The following is a 25,889-nucleotide window of genomic DNA, read 5'->3' as shown; positions in this document are numbered from 1 at the left end:
TACTCTCTATTTGTCACCAATTATAGGTCTTTGCTTTTCAATGCAGAGGGATTAAGAACTGCACTGAGATACTTTATAAACGAGTCAGTCTCTGTGAAATAGGATTGAAGTCCCTGGGCTATAAGGAATGGTTAAACTACAAGCTCCAGTAGTTACAAATTGGCAATAATAAAATTATGAAGCCGCTGTGGTCTCCCAGAGACGTGTTTTTACAGTATTCTGAGAACAAACGTTGTTTTTAAAGGCCCTGCAGAATGCCTGAGGGGCCACCAATGCAGTTTGAGAGGTCATGTGGCCCTCAAGCCCATGCTAATCAGATACACTCACGCATACTGTACACGCAGGCTGTGCTAAAGTTGCCTTGTGAAAAGGTTTATCGTACTTAATAAGAAAACTCGTAGCAAGTGCATGAGTGTAGAGAGAGGAGAGATGTGCTGTTTTTTAGTAATAGTGATTTTTAGCTAGGTAAAAAGATGTAACTGTCTGACACCGAGGATTTGCCAAATTTGCAAAGTTTGTGACAATCTTGGTAGCATCAGTAAGAATGGTTTAAAAATTACAATTTAATTATAGTAATAAACAGTCATGTACTGTATGCCATCATTTTCCAGCAAAAGTGTTTGTATCATTACAATAGCTGTATAATTTACAGACATATTTCAACTTTTCTTTGTAAGGAAAATCTAACATTTAGTTAATTATTAATTTACATATGCAAAATTTTATATTTAAAATAAAATTGCTTGAATTTATCAAAATTCCATGATTTGTGACAGTCTGGGTAGCATCATTAAGAATTGGTTAAACATTACAAGTTAATTAATAATAAGTCATGTATGGCATCATTTTACAGCAAAAGCATTTATATGTTTATATGTATTTTCTTGTATTTTCAGGATAAATAAAATAATAAATAAATCTGTATTTTCCTATAATTTACAGACATATGTCAAATTTTCTTTGAAAGGAAAATCTAACATTGAATGAAAACAATTATGAAAAATTGTGCACAAGTGTGAAAAATGTATAATACTTAAAATATAAAAAATAAAATAAAAAATAATATAAAAAAAGGTTTAATCATCTGTAAAAAAAAATACAGATGAAAGTAGAGTATAATTAAATAAAGTATTATTAGTATTAGTATTATTATATCAACACTTTAAAATGTATATATTTTTTCATAAAAATATGTAGTTTTGTGTTGGAAAAATCAAGTTGTTTAGTTTAAGCAAGCATTAAAAAATCCTTACTTTTGAACCCTGCAAATAAGCTTATTCAATCCTAACAAGTATCAATGAAAAATATTGAGTGTAATTAAAAAGGATCGTTTAACCCAATATTAGCTCTAATTGTTCATTTAAGAGGTTCCAAGATGGTTAGGATACTAAAATGAAGTAGATCGTGAGGCGGCTCACTAGATTTTGGAACGGAGTTCGTGTGTTAGAAAGTGGGTGGGTGAAAGCGAGAGAAAGAGAGAGGGCATCAGCATAACCAGCAGACCTCCACATATGACAGGAACGGGTTGGCAGCGTACAGTTTGAGTTCAGCTTAGCATAATTCACATCTCAGTCTGTGGCGGGAGGAGGAGTGGTGTGGGAACAGGGTGGCATATGCTGCCCCACACCATGTTCTGGCAGTCTAATGCTCTGTATACATTAGTAAACTGTGAGGAGAAGGGGAGCAGGTGAAACTACAGCAGTCTGTCTTTGCTGTCACTCAGCAGGATTTATACTACGCTCCCGGAAGCGTTACTGAGACAGTTCCGTCCATGCCAGCATCTATCCTGAATGTGATATCTCTATAATGACTGGCCTGTGGTAAAAACACATGGCCACAGTAGGGTTTTCTATAAGCGTGAAATTCCTGCATATCATAAATGATGTTCTTTTGCATATTTAACAGTCTGCAATTAAAGCAAACTTCTTTCCACTCTTCCACTTCGTATTCACATCAGCAGGCACACACACACACACACACACACACAGATTTTAGCACCTTTAGACAGTCTCATGAGCTCAACACTCAGACAAGCAGAACACAGGCTGTCAGATGTTCTAAAACACAACACAAAATTCAGAAACAAAGAAATGCCTTTGAGATTACACAAACAATATTCCACATCAAAATTCCACACTGTGCATGCCTGTAAATGCATGTGTGTTTATGTGTGTGTGAGGTTAAAGAGTTCACCTAAAAATGAAATTGATGTTATTGGTTACTCGCCCTCATGTTCCAAAATTGAATAATTTTCTTTCTCCCGGGAAGATTACAATTCTTTCAATGCATGGTAAAGTCATTTTGTGATGGTGATTAATGCCAAGCTCCAAAATTACAAAAAAGGACCATAAAGATTTTTTAAAAAATAGGGCATATGACTTGTGCACCATATTCCATGTTTTCTGAATTTCTTTAAAAAAAAGTTTTGTGTGACCAACAGATGAATATTTAGTGATCTTACCCCTTACTGTAGCCATTTCTGTAATCTGTTTGTCTTTTTAGTCCGGTTTAGAGCCATTTTTGTACAATGAAAACTCTTTCTTTTGAACATAAAGGCCCATTTTCAGTGTAAAACCATATTCAGTGAATATGATTATCAAAATCATAAATGGATCAGAGTTTCCGCTAGAAAAAATGGTGCCGGTCAAAGTGACCGGCAGAGGTTTTGTTTTCCGGACATTTTGATGATATGCCGGTCAAATATCGCCTCTTAATTAGTCAAGTTGAGAAAAACTGGAGGAAGGCTATGTAACTTAAAAAATGACATAATCAGGCCGAATGCAACATGTTTATTAGCCTAACTTTCAAATAAAAAAACGGAAAAAAACATGAACGTCCGATTGGCGTCAATCAACAGTTTAACAAACCAATCCCCCTTCCCCACATAGAATATCTGAAGCCTATTGTTTTTACTCAAGCGAACTTCCCAGTGTCTCTCCACAACCTGCAATGCGCATAAGCCGCGTAACCTTGTTAGGCGACTTCGCTGCTTCGTCTTGATCCGATTCTGCAGCGAGAACCCCCTCTCTGCAGGAACACTCGAGACCCATTTTCTACTATGGTTTTGTACGTTTCTTCATTCGGATCTATTTGCGATCCATTTCATTCTAAACAAACAACGCAGTTTATATGGTTCGTCCTTGCTTCATTATTCATTAAGATAATAATTAATAAATGCACGCATAATTATCAGTGAACTTGATAAATGTTGCAGATATGTTTTGCTATGCATGCACAAACAAATGCCTTTCAACTTATGTGTGCAAAATTCTGAATAAAAAGAATGTGCAGCAATTTGTACAAATAGAGAGTCTAGGTCTACTATACGTGTTGTAGCCATTAAATAAGCTCATTTAGTTTAATATTTGTTAAAATATTATAATGTTATTTTTTATTTTATGTTGATTATGAAAAGTGAACCGCACGAGTAGGATAGGATGCGCAATATCGAGAGACATGGAGCGGGTCAGACATGATTTTGACCACTTAATTAAGTTTGGTTTTGTAGAAAGACTTTTTTGAAGTGAATTTCGTTTTGTATAAATTGTATCTTAATTTTAATAATTTTTTTATCAACCAATTGCCTGTATTTAATAAATAAGCAGCAAATATAGCAGACGATAGGCCTAATCATGCAGGCGCCCGCGCGGTCACTTGCATTGCTCGTGAACGGGAGCGCATCTCATCCTAATTTTACGAAACTCAGCGTAGGCCTCACAGACATGAAATATATCTTAAGAAAGCTTGAAATGTCTTTTTAACAATTTAAAACGAAAGGCTACTCTCTGATTATGTAATCCATGATGTGCATTTCTCTCTATAGGCGCGTTCATAAGGAGATGGCGATCGTCAACTTCATCTTTACAGCTGTTGTTGCTGTTAATAAACTAAAAATGTTTAAGGTCGTTTTTTTTTTTTTTACGCATTAAATTCAGGTAGGCTACTAAGTCACTGTCCTTAGTGTCCAGAAAAGCGCTGAAACGGAGATGAAGGGGAACCCGTTTTTATTTATTTTTTTATTTTTTGGCTTATTTTAACTGGCCCATCCAGTTTTCTGGAGGCCCGCCTACAATCAAAATCCTGTGGCGCCGTTAGTGCTTCGCAGCGGTCTGTTATCAAGAAATAACAGACCGCATTCCACATTGGAATTCAACCAAGCCATATAATAATGTTTAATAACTTTCAAACGGTAGAGCCTGTTCCTTTATAACATAGCCAAAGGTCGGTGTATTTTTGCTTTATAGCCTACATTTTAGCCTTATTCTCAAATTCAGATTGTGTTAGGGGGGCGGGATTATAAGGCAATTTTAATCGGACAATTTGACCGGAGATATTTAATTTTGTCGGACATTTCATTTTTTTTCGGCCAATGTCCGGTAATTACCGGACAACGGAAACCCTGAAATGGATGCTGCTTTATTAGGGCATTACTTGTCCCTATCCCTAAAGCCCACTTCCTCTACACTTACTCCTAAACATGTGTTTAAAGTACTTTATTCCCACAACTAAATACCTGTTAGGCACTTCATTTCCACTTTTCGAATATTTTCTAACTTATTATTTAAAATAAACTTTATCAACTCTTTGAGCTGATATGTGATGGGAAGAGGGAGAAGAATGAGTTTGGAAGTCTCTGAAACCATTGGCTTATAGGACAGTGAGGCGACAAGTCTCGCATAAGCCTAAGCTTTCTCAGCCTATATATCACCTCAGAAAACTTAGAAAACGTAGTGCACAGATTCGATGGAATACTTCTATGATGCTTTGTTTGCCATTTGGTATGATAATTCACCATCTACCGTTTTATGGAAAAGAGCTGCTCACACATTCAGCCTCACATCTCCATATATGTATGGATTATAGAAGAAAGAAAATAATAAGGATTAGGAATGATGTGGGAGCAAGTAAATGACAATTTCCATTTTTCACATGAACTTTCCTTTAAATTATTTTAACAGCAACTCACATAATATAGTACATCAGTCCATCCTTCCATGGTGATGCACTGGAAGACTGTGAGGATGGCGAAGAGGATGTTATCGAAATTCGTGATGCCGAAGTTGGGTCCTTTCCAGTACTCTTTACATACTGTTCCATTGGGACACCGTCTTGAGGGAGGCTCTAAACCACATGGGTAATCGTCAACCTTTTCTCCTAAACAAACAAACAGAAAAGAATCATGTACTGTACATAGGCCTAAATCAATAATCATTACAAACATGAAGGGGAAATTACTGCAACCACCCTTTCCAAACTGGTCAAACACACACACACACACACACACACACACACACACACACACACACACACACACACACAGTTATGTTGTGTTTTCATGTTTTTGGGGGACCTTTCTATCTTTCCATAGATATGATTTTTATATTGTACAAACTGTATATTCTATCCCCTTACACTCTGTAAAAATTAGTATGATTTATAAGCTGTTTTCCTCATGGGGACCAAAAAATGTCTCCACAAGGAGGACAATCATTTCGGATATTGCTATCTTTGTGGGGACATTTTGCCCCCATAATGTAGGGTTTACCTGAACCACACACACACACACTCTCTCTCTCTCTGAGGCATAGCACCTGCTGATGTTACTGATTGAGGTGTGAAGCAAGCAGCAGCTGAGCACATGTTAGCAGCTCAGCTTCTTATTGGAAACCTCATTACCAACACGAGCTAATTACGCGCAATGTGTCAAACTGAAATAACTCACACACACACATATGACATTAACGACCTGTCAAGATCCCTCACACCATGGACACCGAAATATAGTACATAAATACACAAACATGTGTGCACGCACACACAGACACAGCCTCCAGCTGCAATAACACAGCTTATGTCCTCATCTTCAAGAGCCGTGCTGTGAGGATACAATAGAAAAACATTTGCTCTTCAAGCTCTCGAGAAAAATATTATGCGCAATTTTATACAGGATATGTTTTGTTTAAATACTAAATAGAGGATATTTATGTTATAATTGTACAAAAGTACAAAATTAGCATTATTAAGCCTAAAACATTATTTAAAATATAATTTTCCCTAAGAAAACTGGAATTTTTCTTCACAGGTTACTGCGTGATTGAGCTGCAGTTGGCTCTGCAGGACGGTTTTGTGGTTTTGTGGGTAAATGTCAGTCAGTTAAGAGCAAGGCAGGTGAAGGAAATTTGCATAAGCAAAAGAAGAGCCTGACAGGACCGCTGATAAGAACGGGTTTTGTCTAGCTTTAGTGTTGCAAGTAAGAACAAGAGGCTAAAGTTTGTGAACAAACTTTGATGTTGGATTGAGAAAGCCTGAACCATAAACCGGGACTCAGACTCAGGTCATCTTGCAAATGTATTGTTTTGGCAGCTTTGGAATTCCACACCCACAGTGATATTGCTCTGACATTACAGCTTACTTTTAACAGTTATTTTGTCTATGGAATGAGATTTTAGGCTCAGAATAATAATAATAATGAGAAATATAAGTTTAAGTAGTATAACAGTATGTTGGCTTTCTCTTATTTTATTCAATAATACTTTCCCATAATAATTCTGTTTACAGAGTGTGTTCCAATTTTGTTTTTCTTTTGTTTTTTTGTGATACCAATGCTGGTTTATTTCTGCTAAAGTGTCTTTATTATCTTCGTTCTTCAACATAATCTGATAAGGAGTTACTTTCCTTGGACAACCTGAATTTGTTATTTCATGTGTGATTCAAAGGGATGTTTTGAGATGCTGTGCTTTGAAACGTCTCTGACTGCAGTGGCTGTATGATTTATTTCCTGGATCCTCTCATAAGAAGCTTTACACTCTGATAGGAAATTTTCAATAAAAAGAAGGGGGAAAAAAAACACCAAGAAGTAGACTAACCTGTTTCCAATCTAAAGCAGGTGAAGTGGAACTTGCCCATGTAGAACTCCACACCGATGATGGCAAACATAACTATGGCAAAGAACAGCAGCAGTCCAATCTGAAGAAGGGGAACCATGGCCTTCATTATGGACTTTAATACTACTTGAAGACCTAAAGAGAGAACCAGATTTGGTTACATTTGGAAAAACTGTCTCACTTTATCAGTACTACCTATTTGTAATGTCTGAATATCTGAACAAACAGTGTTAAATCAAAGTGTTCTGTACTGCCAAACACTTACTTGGGATTCCTGACACCAGTTTGAGGGGTCTCAGGACTCTGACGGCCCGCAATGTTCTTAAGTCGAACTCTGAACCAACTGTGGTTAAAATCCTGTCACAAACACAAACAATGCGAAATTCATTAGAAAGCAGGGACCGCCATAGACATTTAGTTCAGATTAGTGGCCAATCAGTTTGTTTTTTAAATCATTCCATTTGGCCTGCTTCCATTTTGGATATTTGATTACATCCTTTATAGAAATATAGAATATATAATGTTTAAACACATTTAAACAAAACAATTTAAATATAAACAATATAACATTGTAAATAATATTATTTATAATAATGATATTTACATTATATTATTTGTATCTATTGTTTTTATTTGATACATTGATGTTCATAATAATAATAATACTTAAAACAATTTATTGTAATTAATTTCAATATTCAATTATCATATTTTATAATATTCATATGATTTTTTTTGTAATTTATTAATTATTTTTAATCATCACTAAACGTTGAATTTAAAGATAATAATATTTATAATAATAATAACACAAATTTGATTGTAAAATGTTATTGTTGTAACAAATGGACTTAATCAAAATGCTCTAGACATCATAAAACCTTCCCCCTCTCCCCGTTGTCATCGGCACTCAAACCAGTTCTCTTCAAAGACCGTTATCACCTCTGCTCTCCTGAACGATCTGAGCAAGAGACTGTGTCTGCAACCCTCAAAGACAGCACAGGAGACCAGACGGCACCGGCCATTTGGTCAAAGACTATAGAGATAAACTTCCAATGCACAAGGACATTTACTCCATTCTTGCCCACAAACTTTCCCAAATGTTTATAGTATTTCTCATGTGGTTTATGCATGTCCCTATGTTTTATTAGCCTAGTTATGATTCTTTAGTTATGTTAGAGTAACTTCAAATGTTGATTTCCAAAGATGATGTATCACTGCTTTAATGTCTTCAAATCCACTCTTTCTTGATATCAAAAGAATCCTCATGTTAGGATAAATATTTTTACCATACTTTTGTGTAAAGACTGCACAAATTCTCCATACCACCATGAACATGCAAATGGAGATAAGATGAAACAAAGACTTTCTCCCGGTCATCTTTGATTGGTCACCTCACCAAATGGGTGTGAACTGATTGGACCTTTAAGAGTGTCTGATTAGTTCAGATCTTTGCTCAATCTCTTTGAGACAATGTTTTCCTGTCTCCTTCCGGCAACTTCATCTTCAAGTTAACTTCTTTGAATTCGACGTGGACCACCCCAAGAACCCAGACGAACGCTTCAGCGCACTCCTGGCAAAATTATTAAGAATCTCCCGCATCTGGACTTGTTCAGCGACCAAAGTCAATGCAAGTACCCATTCGGAGCCTTTAGATGCGCTTGTAAGTTATTGTGCCCCTTTAAGGTGACCCTGATTCTCTGATGTTTCTCTTAGGTTGTGGTTAACTGATTGTAATCTTGCCATTCTCTTTTCTTCTCTCTCTCTCTTTCTTCACTTTTCTTTACTTTCTTGATTCTGTACAATATTTGCTTAGTTCAGTTGTATGTGTAGCCTACTGTAGTTTCGTTTATAAACCATTATATCCATGCTTTATTGTCTCTGTGTTTGCCACTCACAAAAATATCGAAGTCACTTAAACGTCTTGATCTAGCGATACCTATGCTATTACCCTGCTAGTACTTTATTTACTTTATTCTTTCTTGGCCAGGAAGATAATTTATTTCCTAGAATTAATAAATTATTATGCTTTCTGTTCATTGGATGAACTGATTAAATAATATTTGATATATTACATAATATATTACAAATATTTGAATTATTTTTTAGAACTGACTGTAGCAGAATTTATTAAAAATAATTCAAATATTTATAATTAATTTTAATCCTTTAAAATGAATGATATATGTATATTTTTTGAGCTAATTTGCTTCATTGTAATTCATTCAATAGTCAATTATCATATTTTATAATATTATTTTTCTGTAATTTATTTGCATTCATCATTAAATATTGAATATAAAGATTATTTATATAAGCATTATTAAGATTATATATAATACAATCATTATTTACATTAAATTATATACAATTTTTACTTGTTAATTGATACTACAACTACTGCTACTACTAATAATTTATATTGTTGATACTGCTAAAATTATGTTTTATAGTATTCATATTTATGTTTGTAATTTATTATTTTATGCATTCATCAATAAATATTGAATTTAAAGATTATTTATATAAAGATTATTCATATAATACATAATACATTTGTATTTACATTACATTATATACTATTGATAATTACTACTACTACTAATAATTATCGGTCCCCAAAATGCAAGCAAAACAAGAGCATTAGAAATCTACAAGGATACCACAGGTGTCACTCTATACATTTAATTCTCTTTTTTCACACACAAAAAAAAAAAAAAAAAAAAACATGCCAAAAAAAACGTCTTTAATTCTCATCTCACACTGTATTAAATGGCTGGATCACCTTTTTGGTCAGTGATTCGTGTAAGGTAGCAATCACAAGAAATCTCTCTGAAGCAGACTGTCAGCTTTCAGTGTTGTGTGTGTTTATGTTCTGGAAAATCAGCATAACCTAATCTAATCTAATCCCATCAACACAGTGACACCGCCGAGATGACAGCCATTAGATGTTGCCAAGGCAATGTGCCTTAGCGTAGCGCACATGAGCCTGTATGTCCTCAGCAGCACTGGAGTGGAACCAGCCGCGCACTGCATTTGTGCAAATGTGGCCGTGAATAAGATCTTCCCATTAAATCACAATCATCAACTCACAGCAGGCAAACTGAGTAAGCTTATATAAAAGTTACAGTTCTTATGTTTGGCAGAGGAGCATCTTTCTTCACTGACATCTGATCTGATTTGCTCATAACATGAGAAAGAATAGGAGGATGAGAGATTGAAAGAAAGATGGATGTCTGAAAAGGGAAGAGAGGATGGCAGCAGAGGGTTGAGGTGGAGGGATCATGCAGAGTACTGTGAGGCTGAGCAGACATGCCCCATTAAATATGATAGAGCTGCCGCAACACCCCCGCAATCTATCTAACTCACTACACAAACAGGGAGGAGGAAGAGAGGAAGAAAGTTAGACAAGGATGAAGAGTTGGCAAAGTTTTCAACATTCTTTTTTTTTAATAAAGTTGACCTTTTCAGGAACACGTAATCTAGTGTAGCGACAACAGCACCCTCTGCTGGAGCTGTGCAGTCAGAGTCTGAGCTGTGCATCTCACAGATATGCAATGCAAGTCAAGGGCTATCGACACATTATGAAGAGCCAAAATCTCATTAAATGCAAACACTCAAAATACACCGTGACATAGTGAATGTGATATATTAATTATTATTGCCACACGATCAACATGTCACAATGACTATTTTCACTTGCACAGACACTCAGTGTCTGTAATAAAGGTAAGTTTTAAAGCTAAACAAGATTCTTACTTTACTAACTAAAATGTGTATATGCATGGTGATATTCGACAAAAAAATAAATTCAAAGTAGATTCTCTGAAGTTTCTAAGAAAATATAGTAAAAAAAAAAAATCACACATAAAAAACGTAACCGCTGATTTTCAACGCGATTTGTATTGTTACAGTGTCAGTAGTATATGTAAATTACCAATGTTTACTCATTCTTTGTAGTTACCTGGGGCCTGTACCATGAAGGTAGCTGAACAAACTCGGAGTTACAGGATTAGTTTTGAGTTGACAAAACCAAACCGATGCAATCAGGCTTTATTGGTACCATGATGCAGCTCATCAACTTTCTCTGTCAACTCAGGCTTTGATCCTTAAGCTATGATTACTCCACGCGCGCGTGCACATAAAAGAGTGACGTCGACACTGAACAACCAATCGCGGGTAGAGCGAGAGCGATATATTTTTCCGCGGAGGAGCAAGAGATATTCATTCAGAATTACGATGAATTTAAATATGTATTTCAAGCTTGAAACAATACGTTCTCTGCTGCCAAAGCAAGACAAGACTGTTGGAGAAAGATTGCTGATTGTTAATGCGTAAGTTAAACAAATACGTTCTACATTTATGTAAAATTATGTATGTATATATGTATGTGTAGCCTATGTGTAATATAGCCTATAGCCTATTTTTATAATATATAAAAAATGTGCATGTACGTACTAAGAAAGATTAATATTCATTGATTTTTAGATTTTTAGATGCAACCCCAACTCCAAATGTTCTTGGCAGCAGATAAAGACAAAATATAAAAATATAATTCAAAGTGGTGAGTATTTACCACAACCTTTTATTACATTTGTGAACATTTTATCACAAACACTTGTTTGCAGCAAACAGAAATAAAGAATTAAATTCAGAAAACCAGAATACACTGTGGCGGAGGAGTTTGCTCTGAGTAGGCAATAAGGGATGGACGATTATGGATGGGATTACAGGTGCTGTACAATCTGTCTGTGTGTTCTCAGACAGTTGCTGATGTGAATGCACTGGGCTTTTTATTATGGCAAACATTTGAATGTGTGGCATAAAAAAGGGACTGGCCCTTACACATCTCTTTTATTGTAGGATTTTTCACAACCTGCCCCAGAAACGGAGGCCTCTACCTCAATGGGCTTCAGAAGAAATGTGTAAGGATTTAAAACCCTTGACATAAATTACAGTCAGTCCTGTGTTTGTAGGAAGTCAAGGAACTTTTTGTGATTTTGATGAGCCTCCAGAAAACTTGTAATGATCATGTTTGTGGTGGAATTATTCAGGTGGAAACAGACTCGGTCAGGGCCCTGTACAAAAGGAGTCTAGACTGCACACTAAAGGAGACTTGAACTAGACTGCACACTAAAGGAGCTGACTGTGAGCTGAGGAGGCTCCAAACAAAATCAAACAACTGGATAAAACTGATCTCAGTATATATATATATATATATATATATATATATATATATATATATATATATATATATATATATATATATATATATATATATATATATATATATATAAACTTATTTAACCAAGTAACACTTTAGTATGAATATTTATTAATGCAACTTTCTCTTGCTCTCTTTCTCCCTCCCATCCAACAAAACCAATAAAACAGTTTGAGACCTATCTGCAGTTTCAATGTGCTTTTATTAAGTGTAATATTGTATGGTGATTGCATCTACATCTGCACCAGCTGGGTGGTCAAGTGTGATCGGGTCAGTTTCATCGGGGAGAAGCTGGTTTTGTGGTGTTTCTCGCTCCTTTCTACTGGTGTGGCCCATGCAGCCACTATCTGTGATGCCCGCTCTGATGACTCTGAAGCGCTGAACACAGTTGAAATGTGCCTTTAGGATGCCAAAGGTCATCTCTATCTTCACTCTGGTTTTACTGAGGGCCACATTGAAGCAGTGCTGTGGCCCTGTCTGAGGGTCATGATGGGGTTATTGTGTAGGTTTTTCTAGCTCAGTTCAAATTAACGGTGTTTTGTACTGTACCAAATTTAACTTGATTTCCTCAAAGTGCTGACACAACACAGACTCATGGAAAATTTGTAAGACAAGCACTGGAGCTAGGCCATTTGGCATCCAAACTTGATCATATGTTCATGACCACAAGTCGTCTGCAGATGAAATGTTTAGTAGATCATTGTTATATCTGTTAAAGTTACTATTAATTTAAAGATTCATCTCACAGAAAATAATCATCTCACATATTCACATCATCTCTACCTGAACATTATGGCTGTGATAGGACTTCCTATTAACATAATCTGCCTCATGTTCCCTAGAGCAGTGGAGATTGGAGCAATAGACTGCATACATGTTGCAATGACTTGGGAATCCTATCATAAGATTATCAGAATAATAATAAAAAAGATTCAAAATAATTCTTAACATGTACATTTGTGAAATTTGCTTTTTGAGAAAAAAAAAAGTGTTCATGTGATGTCACCCTATCAATATATCTTACCGGCAATTTTATAAAAGCCCTCTTTTATGGACATGGTCGATAAATGTCCGGGGAACATTATTAATTAAACTTTTCATGTACTCCTTCAGAGCGAGGACCACCTTGCGAATGGTTCGACAAACATATGTTTTCCCCTAGCTTCTGTGCGTCAGCCACCGTGCAAGAATGTACCACTTGCAAAAAAAAAAAAATGCAACGCAATATTTGCGGTACAGTAAGTGCATGAATTCGACGTGTTAAATTCTTTATGTGCGGCTCAAGAAGTTCGCAAAGATAAGACATTCCTTCCGCGGAAAATCTGTATCTTTCATACAAGTAACTATCAGTTAAGGCAAGGGGATTTTGTCTGGCTAAAAACTCTTTCTCTACGAAGTGCTCGTCAAACAATTTGCGCTGAGATGTCCACCGGATTTGGAAGAAAAGGTGAAGTCATTGTAACAGACACTTGGAATAAGTTACGTCACCTAGGCCTATATGTTTCTTTGCTCTCAGCTGATTGGTCAAACTTCGGTCTGAGATCTTGAATCCAGAACATAACCTGCCCCGGAGCAGGTTAGCCGTGCAGCGTAAGATACCATGGCAACGAACACCGATTAAAGCCGAGCTACTTTCATAGTACCTAAAACCCAGGGTTGGCGGAAACTAAGCTGAAACATAGCTGGCTAGCCACCTAATCCGGCTTCATGGTACAGGCCCCTGGAAAGAGAAATTCATGTTTATTTGTCAGCAGAAGCCCACTGGATGACAGCTCCAGGGCTTTTTGCAGCCGTCAGCTGCTGCCTACAACATGCTGGATCCTTCACTGGAAACCTAAAGTAACTCACTACCACTGAACATTTTCTCTTGGAATTTTTGCACCCGGGATCAATACAAGTTGACACCATTATGACTAAAAATTCGCTAAGAAGTATATCCTACTAAAGCAAGGCGGTATTTGGTTCTGGTCAAGCGTATCTATAGCAGACTGGTGGGAGTGGCCTTGGACGACAATATACCCAGTGCATTATGGGTGTTGAAGTTTTCCTACCTATTTGGCAAAAGGGAAGATATCAGCCCATTTTCTCTGTTTTCTATAGGTTCACCGATTTCAAAAGTTCACCTTTCTACTGTATAGACAGGCAAGTTTTATTGAAAGCCCATTTTGCAATAATAAATACGATTAAAATTACCATGAAATCCCATTTGACAATTCTTATTTTTTATGGAATATTGCAGTGTTTATTATAATTTATTTATCCGTGCACATCATTATTAATATTTGTATTCATGTGTCCTTGTAATCTTTAATTAAAATAACTTCCCCTTCCTCCGACATTGACATCTCTTCTCGTGTTTATTGGTGCGGGACAACCTGTCAATCACATGAGATCACAGCAATAGCAAACCACTACAATCCAACGATCCAATCCATTCCCGATCAACAAAATCAAGTTCTGCCCTACTTTTGTCTTGTTCAAGAAACCATTTCATTTAGATAAACGTCATAATATGGAAGAAAAGACTATCACAACTTCTGTTCCATGCTTACTTTAAAGCTACAATGTGTAATTTTTTTCGCGGCTAGGGGTTGTTAACCTCTTACAATAACAAAGGTGTAGGTTGATGACGCAGTGAGTAAGCGGAATGATGAGACTTGCTGTCATGCTGATGGATCTAATAATGTTTATGGATGAGTGAAAGCATTCATGTTTTTTAACATGACTGTGGTATGAAGCAGGGTGCGATTGCTAATAAGAGACAGATATCAGCGCCACACACAAGTTAATGGTGTCATACATGGTCCATAATGTTTGAACGAAACAACAACAGCGTGCTGCTAGACGTTACGCATTACGCAGTTGTCCACGTCTGTCGCCATGGTTACTATGGCAGTACAAGCGGAAACCAGGGATAACGCGGATATTACGTCATTGACAGGCGACAAGTGAACAGGGACAGCACTTTTTAAAATTGTGAATTTCTCAGAGTTTATAACACTGTGCAAGTGGTTTTTGGATATTTTGATACAAAATTCTTACATATTGTACCTTTAATACATCATTTACTTGTGTATATCATTTCATACTAAGAAAAGGGCCATTTTCATAGTATAAAACCTGTAAGTATGGGATACATGGCAATGTATACTCGTTAACTATTGGAAAAGATGACCGATATATATGACTTATAAGATTACACTTTATATAAGGACTCTTATAGGACCCTCATGGTAAGATATGACTCTGATTGTCTGTGGTTTGGAGAGACTAGACTAGAAAAAGACCATTATTATTTTTAATGTAGCAGAGTAGCTGCAAGCAAAAAGGAAAGATTTTTAATATCCTGCTTATCAATGACAGAATATATCTCTACATGAGGGCAGAAAGCTCAGGCACAGGAAATATGGCTGGGAACGATATCTGCTATTGGTCAAAGAAAAACTCTCTCACATAAAGAAACAAAGGCATATACACAATAACACATACATACAGTACACAAAAATAGATTCTGTCATGAGAAATTGGCATTCAACTCCTGCTTTGGAGTCCCACAAGCTAAAACAAAAAATTCAGTGAGTTACTGGTAGATTTGGCCCAGCGCATAATGAGAATCGAGACAATAGAAGTCAGAATGAGCATATGTGGCTGTTTCGACAAAGAATTGCAGTCAGATGATGAACCAGAATTAAGTAGTTGGGAGCTGAATTTTTATGAAAGCAGTCCCTGTGACTGCGGTTCATAACTAACACACACGTGATTGACACGTCTGCTACAGAGGTGAAGGGCAGCTGACTTCTGTGGCACTCAACTGAATGAGCTGCTAAACTCACGCTGCACTCGCCAGTGATACAAACTGAAAGAGAGGATGAAGAGGGAGAAGTGGGAAAGACAGTGGTGGAAAGGGAGAGCGTGAGGGAGACTTCTCACCCTCAGCGGGGGTGCCGTGATGTAATTATCATTGCACGGTGCACATGGTGCTGGAATTAGGTTTTTCACAAGTCTCAGAAAGAGACTTATCCCTCTCAGATGATCATCCAGTGTCAGAGGAGAGCTGTCAGTCAGCCTCGGGCACACAGTGACCTCACGACCTCAACCGAGCAACTGAGACCTCTAAGATCAGAGAACAAGCCTGAGCAGAATCCAAAGGGAAATGTACCTGGAAAATGTTACAAGCAGTACACCTGTCGACAAATGATGATCTTACAGGAGTCAAGACAATCTGTTGTAAAAAATCGTATCATATCTGTAGTGTCTCAATTGTTTAAATGGTATTTTAAATGCTATTTTAAAGGCTCCTAATTTTGTTTTGGAGTCTCAATAGGTTTACATGCATCCAAGTTCAAAAAACACTTTCATTTTCTCACAATATACACTGCATAACCTCTTTTTTCAGTGTCTGAAACGGTTCGATAAAGCATTCAGTCTCTCATCCCCTCCTTTCCGAGACTTATTCTGCTCTGATTGGTCAGATGGCGCAGTCTGTTGTGAACGGTCAACCGCTTACAGCTTGTGTTGAAAACAAATTGCCCATAACCATATCTGAATTTCACCTCTGAATAGGGACGCAGCTAGTGATTTCAAACAGTAACAATGGCGACGGTTTTACTGTATCAATTCAAGCCAGAGTCCTCATCCTTTGTAAGTGCATGTAAAGTGAATTTGCTTTTGCAGCACAGAAAACAAACAGCATCTTCTTGACATGTCGACAACACAAACTCTTTTAGGCCTGCAATTACAGTGTTTGAGGGCGGGTCAAAGTAGATGGCGTTCGCGGGCAGCCAATGAAGACCATAGGCTGATATTATGCAAATTTGTTACAAGCCTACATAGGAAGCAAGACTGGAATTACTGAAGACTCATTTCAGGAAGTTCAGAATAAAGCGGAAAAAGCATAATAGATGCCACTTTATATATTTGTTGCTTCTAAATATAGCATCATTTTAATCTCAGCACAACTTTATTTTAGAGTAATTTTAGAATTTTAATCTGATATTTCAAGCAGAGCGTCACTTGCTTATCTAACGGAACTTTTGATGTGTCACATGATCCGAGTTGCTGTCCTGTGAAACCTTGCGCGTGCATATTTATGGGCTTTCTGGATGTTGCGCTCAGACAGATGTTTTCTTCTGAAGCCGAACTAATCTGCAAAGTTGAAACCCTTGTTTTGGAGGAATGATTGCATGCTAGGTCAGAAGGCAGTCTTTCGCTGTTGCCCGAGTCGCATCAGGATGCTTTAGCGTTTACAATGTGGTGACGTGCATTTCTGACTACTAAACAAGATTTTAGTGATCAGTGGAAGTTTCACAGGGCCCTAAAGTTTCAGAATAGATCACAAGAATGTCACAAATTATGCAAAGATTTGTCAAAAGTCATTTAACAGAGTTTTCAATTTTCTTTTATTTTCAATCTTCTTTTATTATTTTATTTTCAATCTTCCATGAACAAATTACCTGTATTGTTATCTACATTCATTTAATATTAAACAACTTATATTGTACACACTGTCGTTCAAAAGTTTGCAGTCGGTTAGATAAAATTATCTCTAACGCTCACCAAAGCTATATTTATTTGATCCAAAACACAGTAAAAACAGTAATTTTGTGAAATATTATTAGTATTTAAAATAACTGTTTTCTATTTTGATCTATTTTAAAATGTAATTTATTCCTTTGATGTCAAAACTGAATTTTCAGCATATATTACTCCAGTCTTCAGTGTCACATGATCCTTCAGAAATCATTGCTGATTTTGGGCGCAAGAAACATTACTTATTATTATCAATGTTGAATAAAGTTGTGCTACTTAATATTTAGCTGGGAACCGTGATACATAAGAGTCTGTTCTATCACATAAATTTAATGCATCCTTGCTAAAAAAAATTATAAAAAAAAAAAAAAAAAAATCGTACTGACTCTAAACTTTTGAAAGATAACATACACTGATAATTGTCTTATTTGTGTCTATTTCTTTTTTCTCCACTGTCATTATTGAAAATTGATATAGCTGAGAAATGCTTGAAAATATGTTAGAAAAGTCATTCATTTTGCAATCCCAATTGTTGACGCTAGTGGCAAAGAAATTGCACTGCTTTAAAAAGGAATATAATAAATGAGCGATGAAACCTTTGAGCAAAAAAATAAAAAAATAAAATTCCTTTAGTAATGGCATAAAAAGATAAGTTATGAAACTAAATCTCTATAGTTCAATGTCCTGCTCAAGTTTCAGAGAGATTAAAAACCCCAAAAAGGGTTCTTTTTTTTTTTTGAGGAATTTCAACCCCAATTGATTCCCCTAATGTAGAAAAATGAGTGTAGCCACACAGCCCTTCTGGTATCACTTAGTCATAGATCATTTCCTGAATCAGTGTTGGCATCTGTCATGTCTCTCTCCATTACTCGCCACACTTTTACCTTCCTTAGTTCACATTATGTCACCACATCATGCCACCACATCATGCTCAATCAGAATAGAAACAGTCAAAAGGTCACAGCATTAGACATTAGACGTGGAGCTGTCCAGAGGCACATGACCAACAAGGAGTGCCAAACAGGGGGTTCATTGCCATGGTGCCCATGAAGGGAGCGCTAATGAAGTCACCCTGCCTGCCACAAGGCACCAGCGTCATACAGAGAGCTTTAATGATTTGCGGTTAATAGATACACACACTTACACACAAATACTTACACCAAAGCAGAAGCCTGTCTCATTGCAACAATTACACTCGTATAGAGATGCACTCTATCCACTCTAATGTGACACATGCACAAACACACACACTCCTACGCACATGCCCACACACATTAAAAGCTGCCTGCCATCACCTACATCCTTCAGATTACACTCAAAACACAAACCTAAAAAAAAGCGCAATCATCTTAAAGGGACAGTTCTCCAAAGAAAATTAAAAAAAATTAACCTCATCATCATGTTGTTCCAAACTTGTATGGCTCTATTTGTACAGTGGAACAAAAAAAGGAGCATTTTGCAGAATTAGCAAGTGAGAATGAATGCTCCAAAAATAACTACACAAGTAAAAAATGGCTCATCTACTATATTTACACACACACACAATTGTACAAAGGTTTGGAAATGTAAATAAAATTAATAAAATCCATAGTAAGTTAAAATTAGTATGAACAAAATGTAACTGACAAATGCAAGTAAAATTAGTAATATTTCTATTGAGATTTTATTTATTTTTGTTTCAGCTTTAGTTATAGTAATTATAGTCCTTAAACTTATTTTATTTCAGTTTGTTGCCAAAGCTTTCATCTAATGTGTTTATTCTATTTAAGCTATTTAACAAAAATGATATTTTCAATGATGGGTGAACTGAAAATGATAATATATAATTTTTGACTTTTTGGGATGACGAAACAAATGGCAGATTGTTTTGGGTAAATCATTCCTTTAAAAACAATACCTTCATCCTTCAGTATGTGGCTGACAGAAGTGTTGGAATATGTGTTTTTGTCCTCTGAGGCCTCTTAAGCTGTTGTTTGCTTCCAGCAAAGACAGTAAAAACAGCGAGCCACAGCAATGTCTCTGCGGAGTTGTCTTTCCGGCATTAAAACCTCCCGTGTTAAAACCTTGAGTGTGTGGTGAAACGGCATGATTAAACGAATAACTAAGAGCGTGTAACATGATCAGTCCCTCCCGTTATTCTTCCCAACTTCCATTTATGTTAAAAATGGCTTTAATTAATGTGTCCCCTGATTCAACTCCAATAACTGCGTTAAAAAAATAGACTCATCTCTATATCCCCCTCCACCTTGCTTTCATCTCGCCATCCATTAGTCACATACAGCTTGCATAAAAGGAACAGTAACAAAAGGAGACAAAAATGGCTGCCAATACTGGAATAAACTGGACGCAGAGGACACAGGAATGTCACATATCTGGAAGTGACTGGTACTGGGTCTCAACCTTATGCATCAGCCAGACCATTACCCTAGTGAAAAACAACATGTTTGGATGCAAAGAAACATTAAGCTTGACTTGAGCATGAACATGAAACAGCCTGGTTAAAATCTACAGCTAAATCTATCAGTGACATTTTCTTTGTGGATGCAATGGCGAAAGTGCTTCCTCAAAAAGATGGATGATCAACAGTTCAAAAACAGTTCAATTATAAATTGAAATCTCAATAAAAGAGAAATCTCTTTTATTTTACTTGAGGTCATTATGTAATGGTGATATATAGGGGAAAAACTGAGAGATAAAGCAGTGTCTGATTACTGTCAATGTGATAATGCCAACCTGTTCGCAACCTGTTAGTAAATCAACAGACAAAGGTCAAACTGGTGTAAAAAGTGTCATATTTAACATTTAAACAAATCAGCCACTCAGTCCTCGGGCCCTATTTTAACGATCTGAATCGCAAGTATCAACCGCGAAAACGCAAGTAACTTTGTGGACGGATCTTGTTGCCTTTATACTGGCGGGATAAATTACTCTTGAACCCAACGCAAATCTAAAATGGGTTGATCTGAAGTAGCTACATTACTCATAGGTGTGGTTTGGGCGTAACGTGAAATAAACCAATCAGAGCGTCATCTCACATTCCCTTTAAAAGCAGGCGCGCTTGTTCCATGGCGGATTGCTATTATAATGGCGGATTTTCCAGGCGCACACCAGGAGCGGTTCACAGCCGAGGTAGTCTCAGCCTCAGACGTCACGCCCACGGAACGTTGGCTAAACGTCTGATGCATATGGTACACTTAACTGGAAACACTTCAGGAATGTCGAAGTCGTCATCTGATTGGTTGAATTTTATCGGATTTCCGGGGGGCACGAGTGTCGTGTTTATTTTCGGTCCGCCGGGAAACAAAGCGCAGACGTGTGATTGCGGAAGAAAAACTGTTGTGTTTACATGAGTGACAATGAGCATTTATCAAGATCAGCTAAACGTAGGATTCTCAAAAGTATGCGAGGTTCACGGCATAGACTCTTTAAGAGATGTCCAGGAGTTTTGTTTGAGGCACTTAGTGTTTTCTTATCCTTCTTTGATTTTCTATGCTGACTGACTTGTTGCACGCCGGTCTGTTGTTGTGGGGACATTTCCACGCCCCGAAACGTGACGCTGAACGAAACGAACTGTAATTGGTTGTTTGACATGTCGGTCAAACGGCCTTATGGGCGGGCCTTGGCCAAAGAAAGCTGCTATGAATTCCAGACCTTCAGCCGTCAGTCTGAAGGTCTGGCTACGCGAGACTACAGCCGAGGAGACCGGCGTTCTCGTCAGGGCCGTAAAAGACAGCGAAGTGACACTGTATGGGGATAGGAGAAACCCACCCAAATTAGCTTCGGTTAAACAGGCGTATAATAATTTGGGTAAATGTGTAAGCTAGATTTATGCCTATTTTTTCACATCTTTATGGACACCACAATGATTTCCCTTGTGTGGTAATATTTTTCCTTGTAATTATGTATGGTTTGCAATAGGGCTGTAGTCAAGACCACCTTTGTCGAATCCAAGACAAGTCCAAGACCAGGACTAGTCGAGTCCAAGTCAAGACCGAGTCCAAAAAGGTTAGAGTCCGAGTCAAGACCGAGTCCAGGACAGGAAAAAAAAAGTCTGCTAAAAAAATATAGGCTAGCCTATAGAAATTAAATCATTATGTAATAATGAAATAATGAATAATTTTAATTTTATTTAAAATAATTGACTAATTCAAAGAACAACAAAAAAATAATAATTATATAGGCCTAAAGGAGCACACACATTCCTTTCGACTGTCTGATCAGCCTTACATTCTGTTCCTGTCAATCATACACGTGATGTCAACCAATTAAACTGCATGAGGGAGGGCCGAGCCAACTCACAGACACACACACACACACACACACAAGAGATGCGGATAAACCGCGGATCGGGCGGATGACGTGACGAAAAATAATATTTTAATTAAATTCGGGCGGGTGGCGGCTGAAGCAATCAAATGAAAAAAGTTTGCCACTAAGCAAACCTGCAAGTTATGAGCTGGGTTATTTTGTTTCGATATTAGCTATATTTTAAAACAGCCAGTCATTGGAGCCTACCACTCGTGGAATAGGCAAAGAAAGAAAGGTAAGAAAAAGGCAAGCAGGCTAGTTTTCGGGGTGTTATGGACAATTAAAAATGTGAATATTCACGTTGCACTAGCGGTGGACTTTCAGCGAGTTTATTTAAACATTTATTTTTTAAAGAGCCGTTTGTGAGTCAAAAGAGCCGGCTCTTTCAGTGAGCTGAGTGAAACGAGCCGGCTCACGAAAAAGAGCCGAGATGCCCATAGTTATTAGGTGGCCAGTGTTTCACTTTCCCTCCAATAATATTTTGTTTTAATATCGTGGCGACGTATGTGTGATTACTGGGAACATAATAAAGACACCTGGACTCGGTCGAGACCAAAAGCCATATTTGGCAAGGCCAGTGGCCGAGACCGAGACAAGTCCGAGTCCGAATACTAGCGAGTCCGAGACAAGTCCGAGACCATAGAAAAGCGGACTCGAGTCCAAGACCGGACTCGAGTACTACAGCCCTAGTTTGCAAAAATGGGAACTGCTGCCTGCGTCTGTGTAGATGAGAGAAGCAAAGTGTATGCGCGTTGTGCACACGCTACATTATGACCAAGTATGCGCCCTTAAAATAGCATCTGAATAACACACCACTGACTTTAGACTAGGTTTTTCCTGGTGTGTCGCGGAATTGTTTTCTGAAACTGCAAAATAGCACCAGGGAAGAGTTTGCGCCAGAACACGCCTCCTCTTTCCGCTGAACCGCCCCCGGGAGCGCAAGTTCATTCCCTAATTTACCGACGTGCGTCTGTGGAGGGAAAAGTCCGCTGTGCGGCGTGTGAAAAATAGGAATGATACATGCGTCAGTGTACAAAGTCAATTGCGCTGGGTGCAAGATAGGGCCCCTGTCCTCATCACTTTTGGGCACATCCAAATCAAAACGAAATGATTTGAAACACAAAATGATGGGCGAGTTGGAGCACTCAGCTCAATTAAATCACAGATGTAACCAAGGTTTATTGCTCGGCACCAGAGCCAGGCAACTAATGGGTCTTTTGGAAAAGAGTTTGTTGGTTCTAGCAGGTCTCTTATGATATTAAACACATTTGAGGTGGAGAGAAGCCTTGGCCTTGAGGGAGACGCAGCGAGCGTCATTACCTCATTACAGGCCCCAGTGCTCTGGCAAGGAGGACAGGATGAGAGCAAATTAAAAGGACTGGCTGGCCATGTCAGTCTGGCAAAGCAATGACACAGGACCCAGAGGTGTACGTCAGTGGTGAAATTCCTTTAACATAATAAACAAGTCTAAAGGCAGGAATCATTTTACTCAAACTTTTGAACAATTATATCATCATAGTAATGCATCTGCAACTACAGTAATTGAACACACATACCAAGACATAAATTATATGAAAACAACTCTTCAATGGAGTGGTACCAATTTTGGACTAAACACTACTGTTCAAAATTTTGGGGTTTTTGAAACAAGTCTCTCATGCTTAACAGGGCAACATTTAATTGATTTAAAGTACAGTAAAAACAGTAATATTGTGAAATATTATTATAATTTATAATTCTGCTCGAAAAACATTTCTTTACTATCAATGTTGAAAACACTTGTTCTGCTTCATATTTGTTGTGAAAACCGAGATACAGTTTTATATAGAATAGCATGTATTTGAAATGAAAAGCCATTTTTGATAAATTTAATGTATCCTTCCTGAATAAAAGTATCCCCTCCCCCCAAAAATCGTGCTCATCCCAAACTTTTGAAAAACAGTGTAGTTAACTCTACACTTTTATTGAAATAGTGTTTTTGAAGAGTACTGCTGGAAGGAGGGGGAATGAGAAGAACAAGAAACAGATTAAGGGACCATGGGTGAAAGAAAAAAGAAAAAAAAGAAGAAAAAAAACTCTTTCATGCTTGGCATGCCAGTGAAGCATCATGGGCGACTGTGCATGCACAGTTGGAAGTTAACAGCTAAAGCATGCGTTGTGTGAATCTCATCCTTCTCTGGTTCTTTCAATTTTTCATTCAGGATGATTAAAAAAAAAGTCAAATTTGTGCTTTGGAGAAACAATTTACAAACCTGAAAGTCTGTTGGTGGCAAGATTTGAAGAAAGTCTTCTGACAGAAGTATGAGATTGTAAACATGGAGGGCGGCATTGCTGAGAATTTGCCAGCAGGCATTAGATCTAGTGCAAGGAGCCTGAATATGTGCAATAAAGTGGAAAAAACATTCCTTTTCCCTCATACTTCTACTTGGCCCTACTATTTTAATTCTCTTTAATTTTTTATTTCAGACGGTTTAGATCCCGGAGACATTGGAATCATAATTGTTTCAAATCTCCAATCTGGTTTCACGTTATCTTCAAAAATTGTGAAGACAATGTGTTTAAAAGTTTGAGGTACAACGTCCTACCACATCTACCACTTATAACCTCATTGTTAAGAAACAAAACAACACAACATGTAAAATCTACAAAATGTATGTATTTATTGAATTATTTAATTAATAATAGTACTAAATTTGTAATGTTTTTAGTGTTAGCATATATGTTTGTTTACGTTTGTATGATTAACAATTTTGGTAGTGTGCTGGGTCACCACTATATAAATCCAATGCAAAATTTGGGTCATGAAGCAAAACAAAGAAGTGGTACTTTTTTGAAATAAATGAGAGAGGAATAATATAAATGGAAGTTAAGCATTTCTAGACAACCTCTTCACTTACAATGGGAAATTCTGTCATTTCAGAAGACCATACAAATGCACAAACATACACCAGATCCGGGAAGCATCTGTCCAATTACACAACAACCCTCAAAGTGCCTAATAGAGATCCCACTGATCAGCCAGAATCCGGGACGGATGTGTTCCCCCCAGCTGCGCTCCTCAGAGCTGTTTTCATTTTGAGCTCAATTTGTCAAAGCACTTAAAAATGGCCAGAGAAAAGATGCTCATGAAGTCGAAAAATGGGTGATTAAGCAGTATTCAGATTAAATGTAGTGTACAGTTTTTTTTAAAGCACACTTTTAAAGGAAAAGACACAGAGGAATGAAATAAAGAGGGTAGACATAAAAGTAGCAGCTATATGGAATGAGGACAAAGTTCAGTGCCGAGAGTGAGAAGACACTTTAAGAACGAGTCGCCAAACAGACCCTCAGTCAACAAGACAAGTATACCTCATTATTTGTAGTGGCAAGGCAGCTGGGTCCTCTTCCTACACAGCCACCGAGAGAAGCAATATCAAGACACAAATAACTGTTTCCTCAAGCTGTTCAGATGGACATTTTAGTGATAACAAATGCCCAGAGAACATTATTCTTCACATGTCTTTTAACACCATAGAAACCAATTACACTACAGTCCATTTTTTTTTAAATGTTTTAAATAAGTCTAACCAAATCTGCATTTATTTGATCGAAAATAGAGTAAAAACAGTAATATTGTGAAACATTATTCCAGTTTAAAATAACTGTTTTCAATTTTAATATATTTAAAAATTTGAATTTGAAAAATTTGAAAATTTGAAAGTTGAATTTTCAGCAGCCATTAATTCAGTCTTCAGTGTCACATGATCCTTCAGAAATCATTCTAATATTCGATTTGGTGCTTAAAGGGTAACTTACGCCAAAATGCAACTTAGGGTCTTTTTGTTAATCTACCCGAGGCAAACTTTCGTTTAAAAGCATAATTAGAATGGAAACGCCACTTTTAAGTTTGACCGTATTTTCGTTTTCGGTCAAATTGCCTTTTGAATGGGAGTGCTTGGAGCACT

At 37.1% G+C, this 25,889-nt stretch overlaps 1 protein-coding gene across 1 annotated transcript in view; it reads right to left on the bottom strand.

Moving 5' to 3' along the window:
- The window catches only part of cacna1bb (calcium channel, voltage-dependent, N type, alpha 1B subunit, b), a 147,399-nt gene that overhangs the window by 79,580 nt on the left and 41,930 nt on the right, over positions 1-25,889 (bottom strand). Inside the window, exons 5-7 of the mRNA XM_084137076.1 lie at positions 7,150-7,241; positions 6,867-7,019; positions 4,967-5,154 (exon numbers count right to left, since the gene is read on the bottom strand). Coding sequence (XP_083993202.1) covers positions 4,967-5,154; positions 6,867-7,019; positions 7,150-7,241 — 433 coding nt within the window. The remainder of the gene's footprint in view (positions 1-4,966; positions 5,155-6,866; positions 7,020-7,149; positions 7,242-25,889) is intronic.

This window comes from Abramis brama, assembly GCF_963993115.1.
Source record: "Abramis brama genome assembly, chromosome: 15".
In the NCBI taxonomy this organism is placed as follows: Eukaryota; Metazoa; Chordata; class Actinopteri; order Cypriniformes; family Leuciscidae; genus Abramis; species Abramis brama.
Note: the sequence above shows the minus strand (reverse complement) of the source record. Positions and strands in the feature narration are given on the sequence as shown.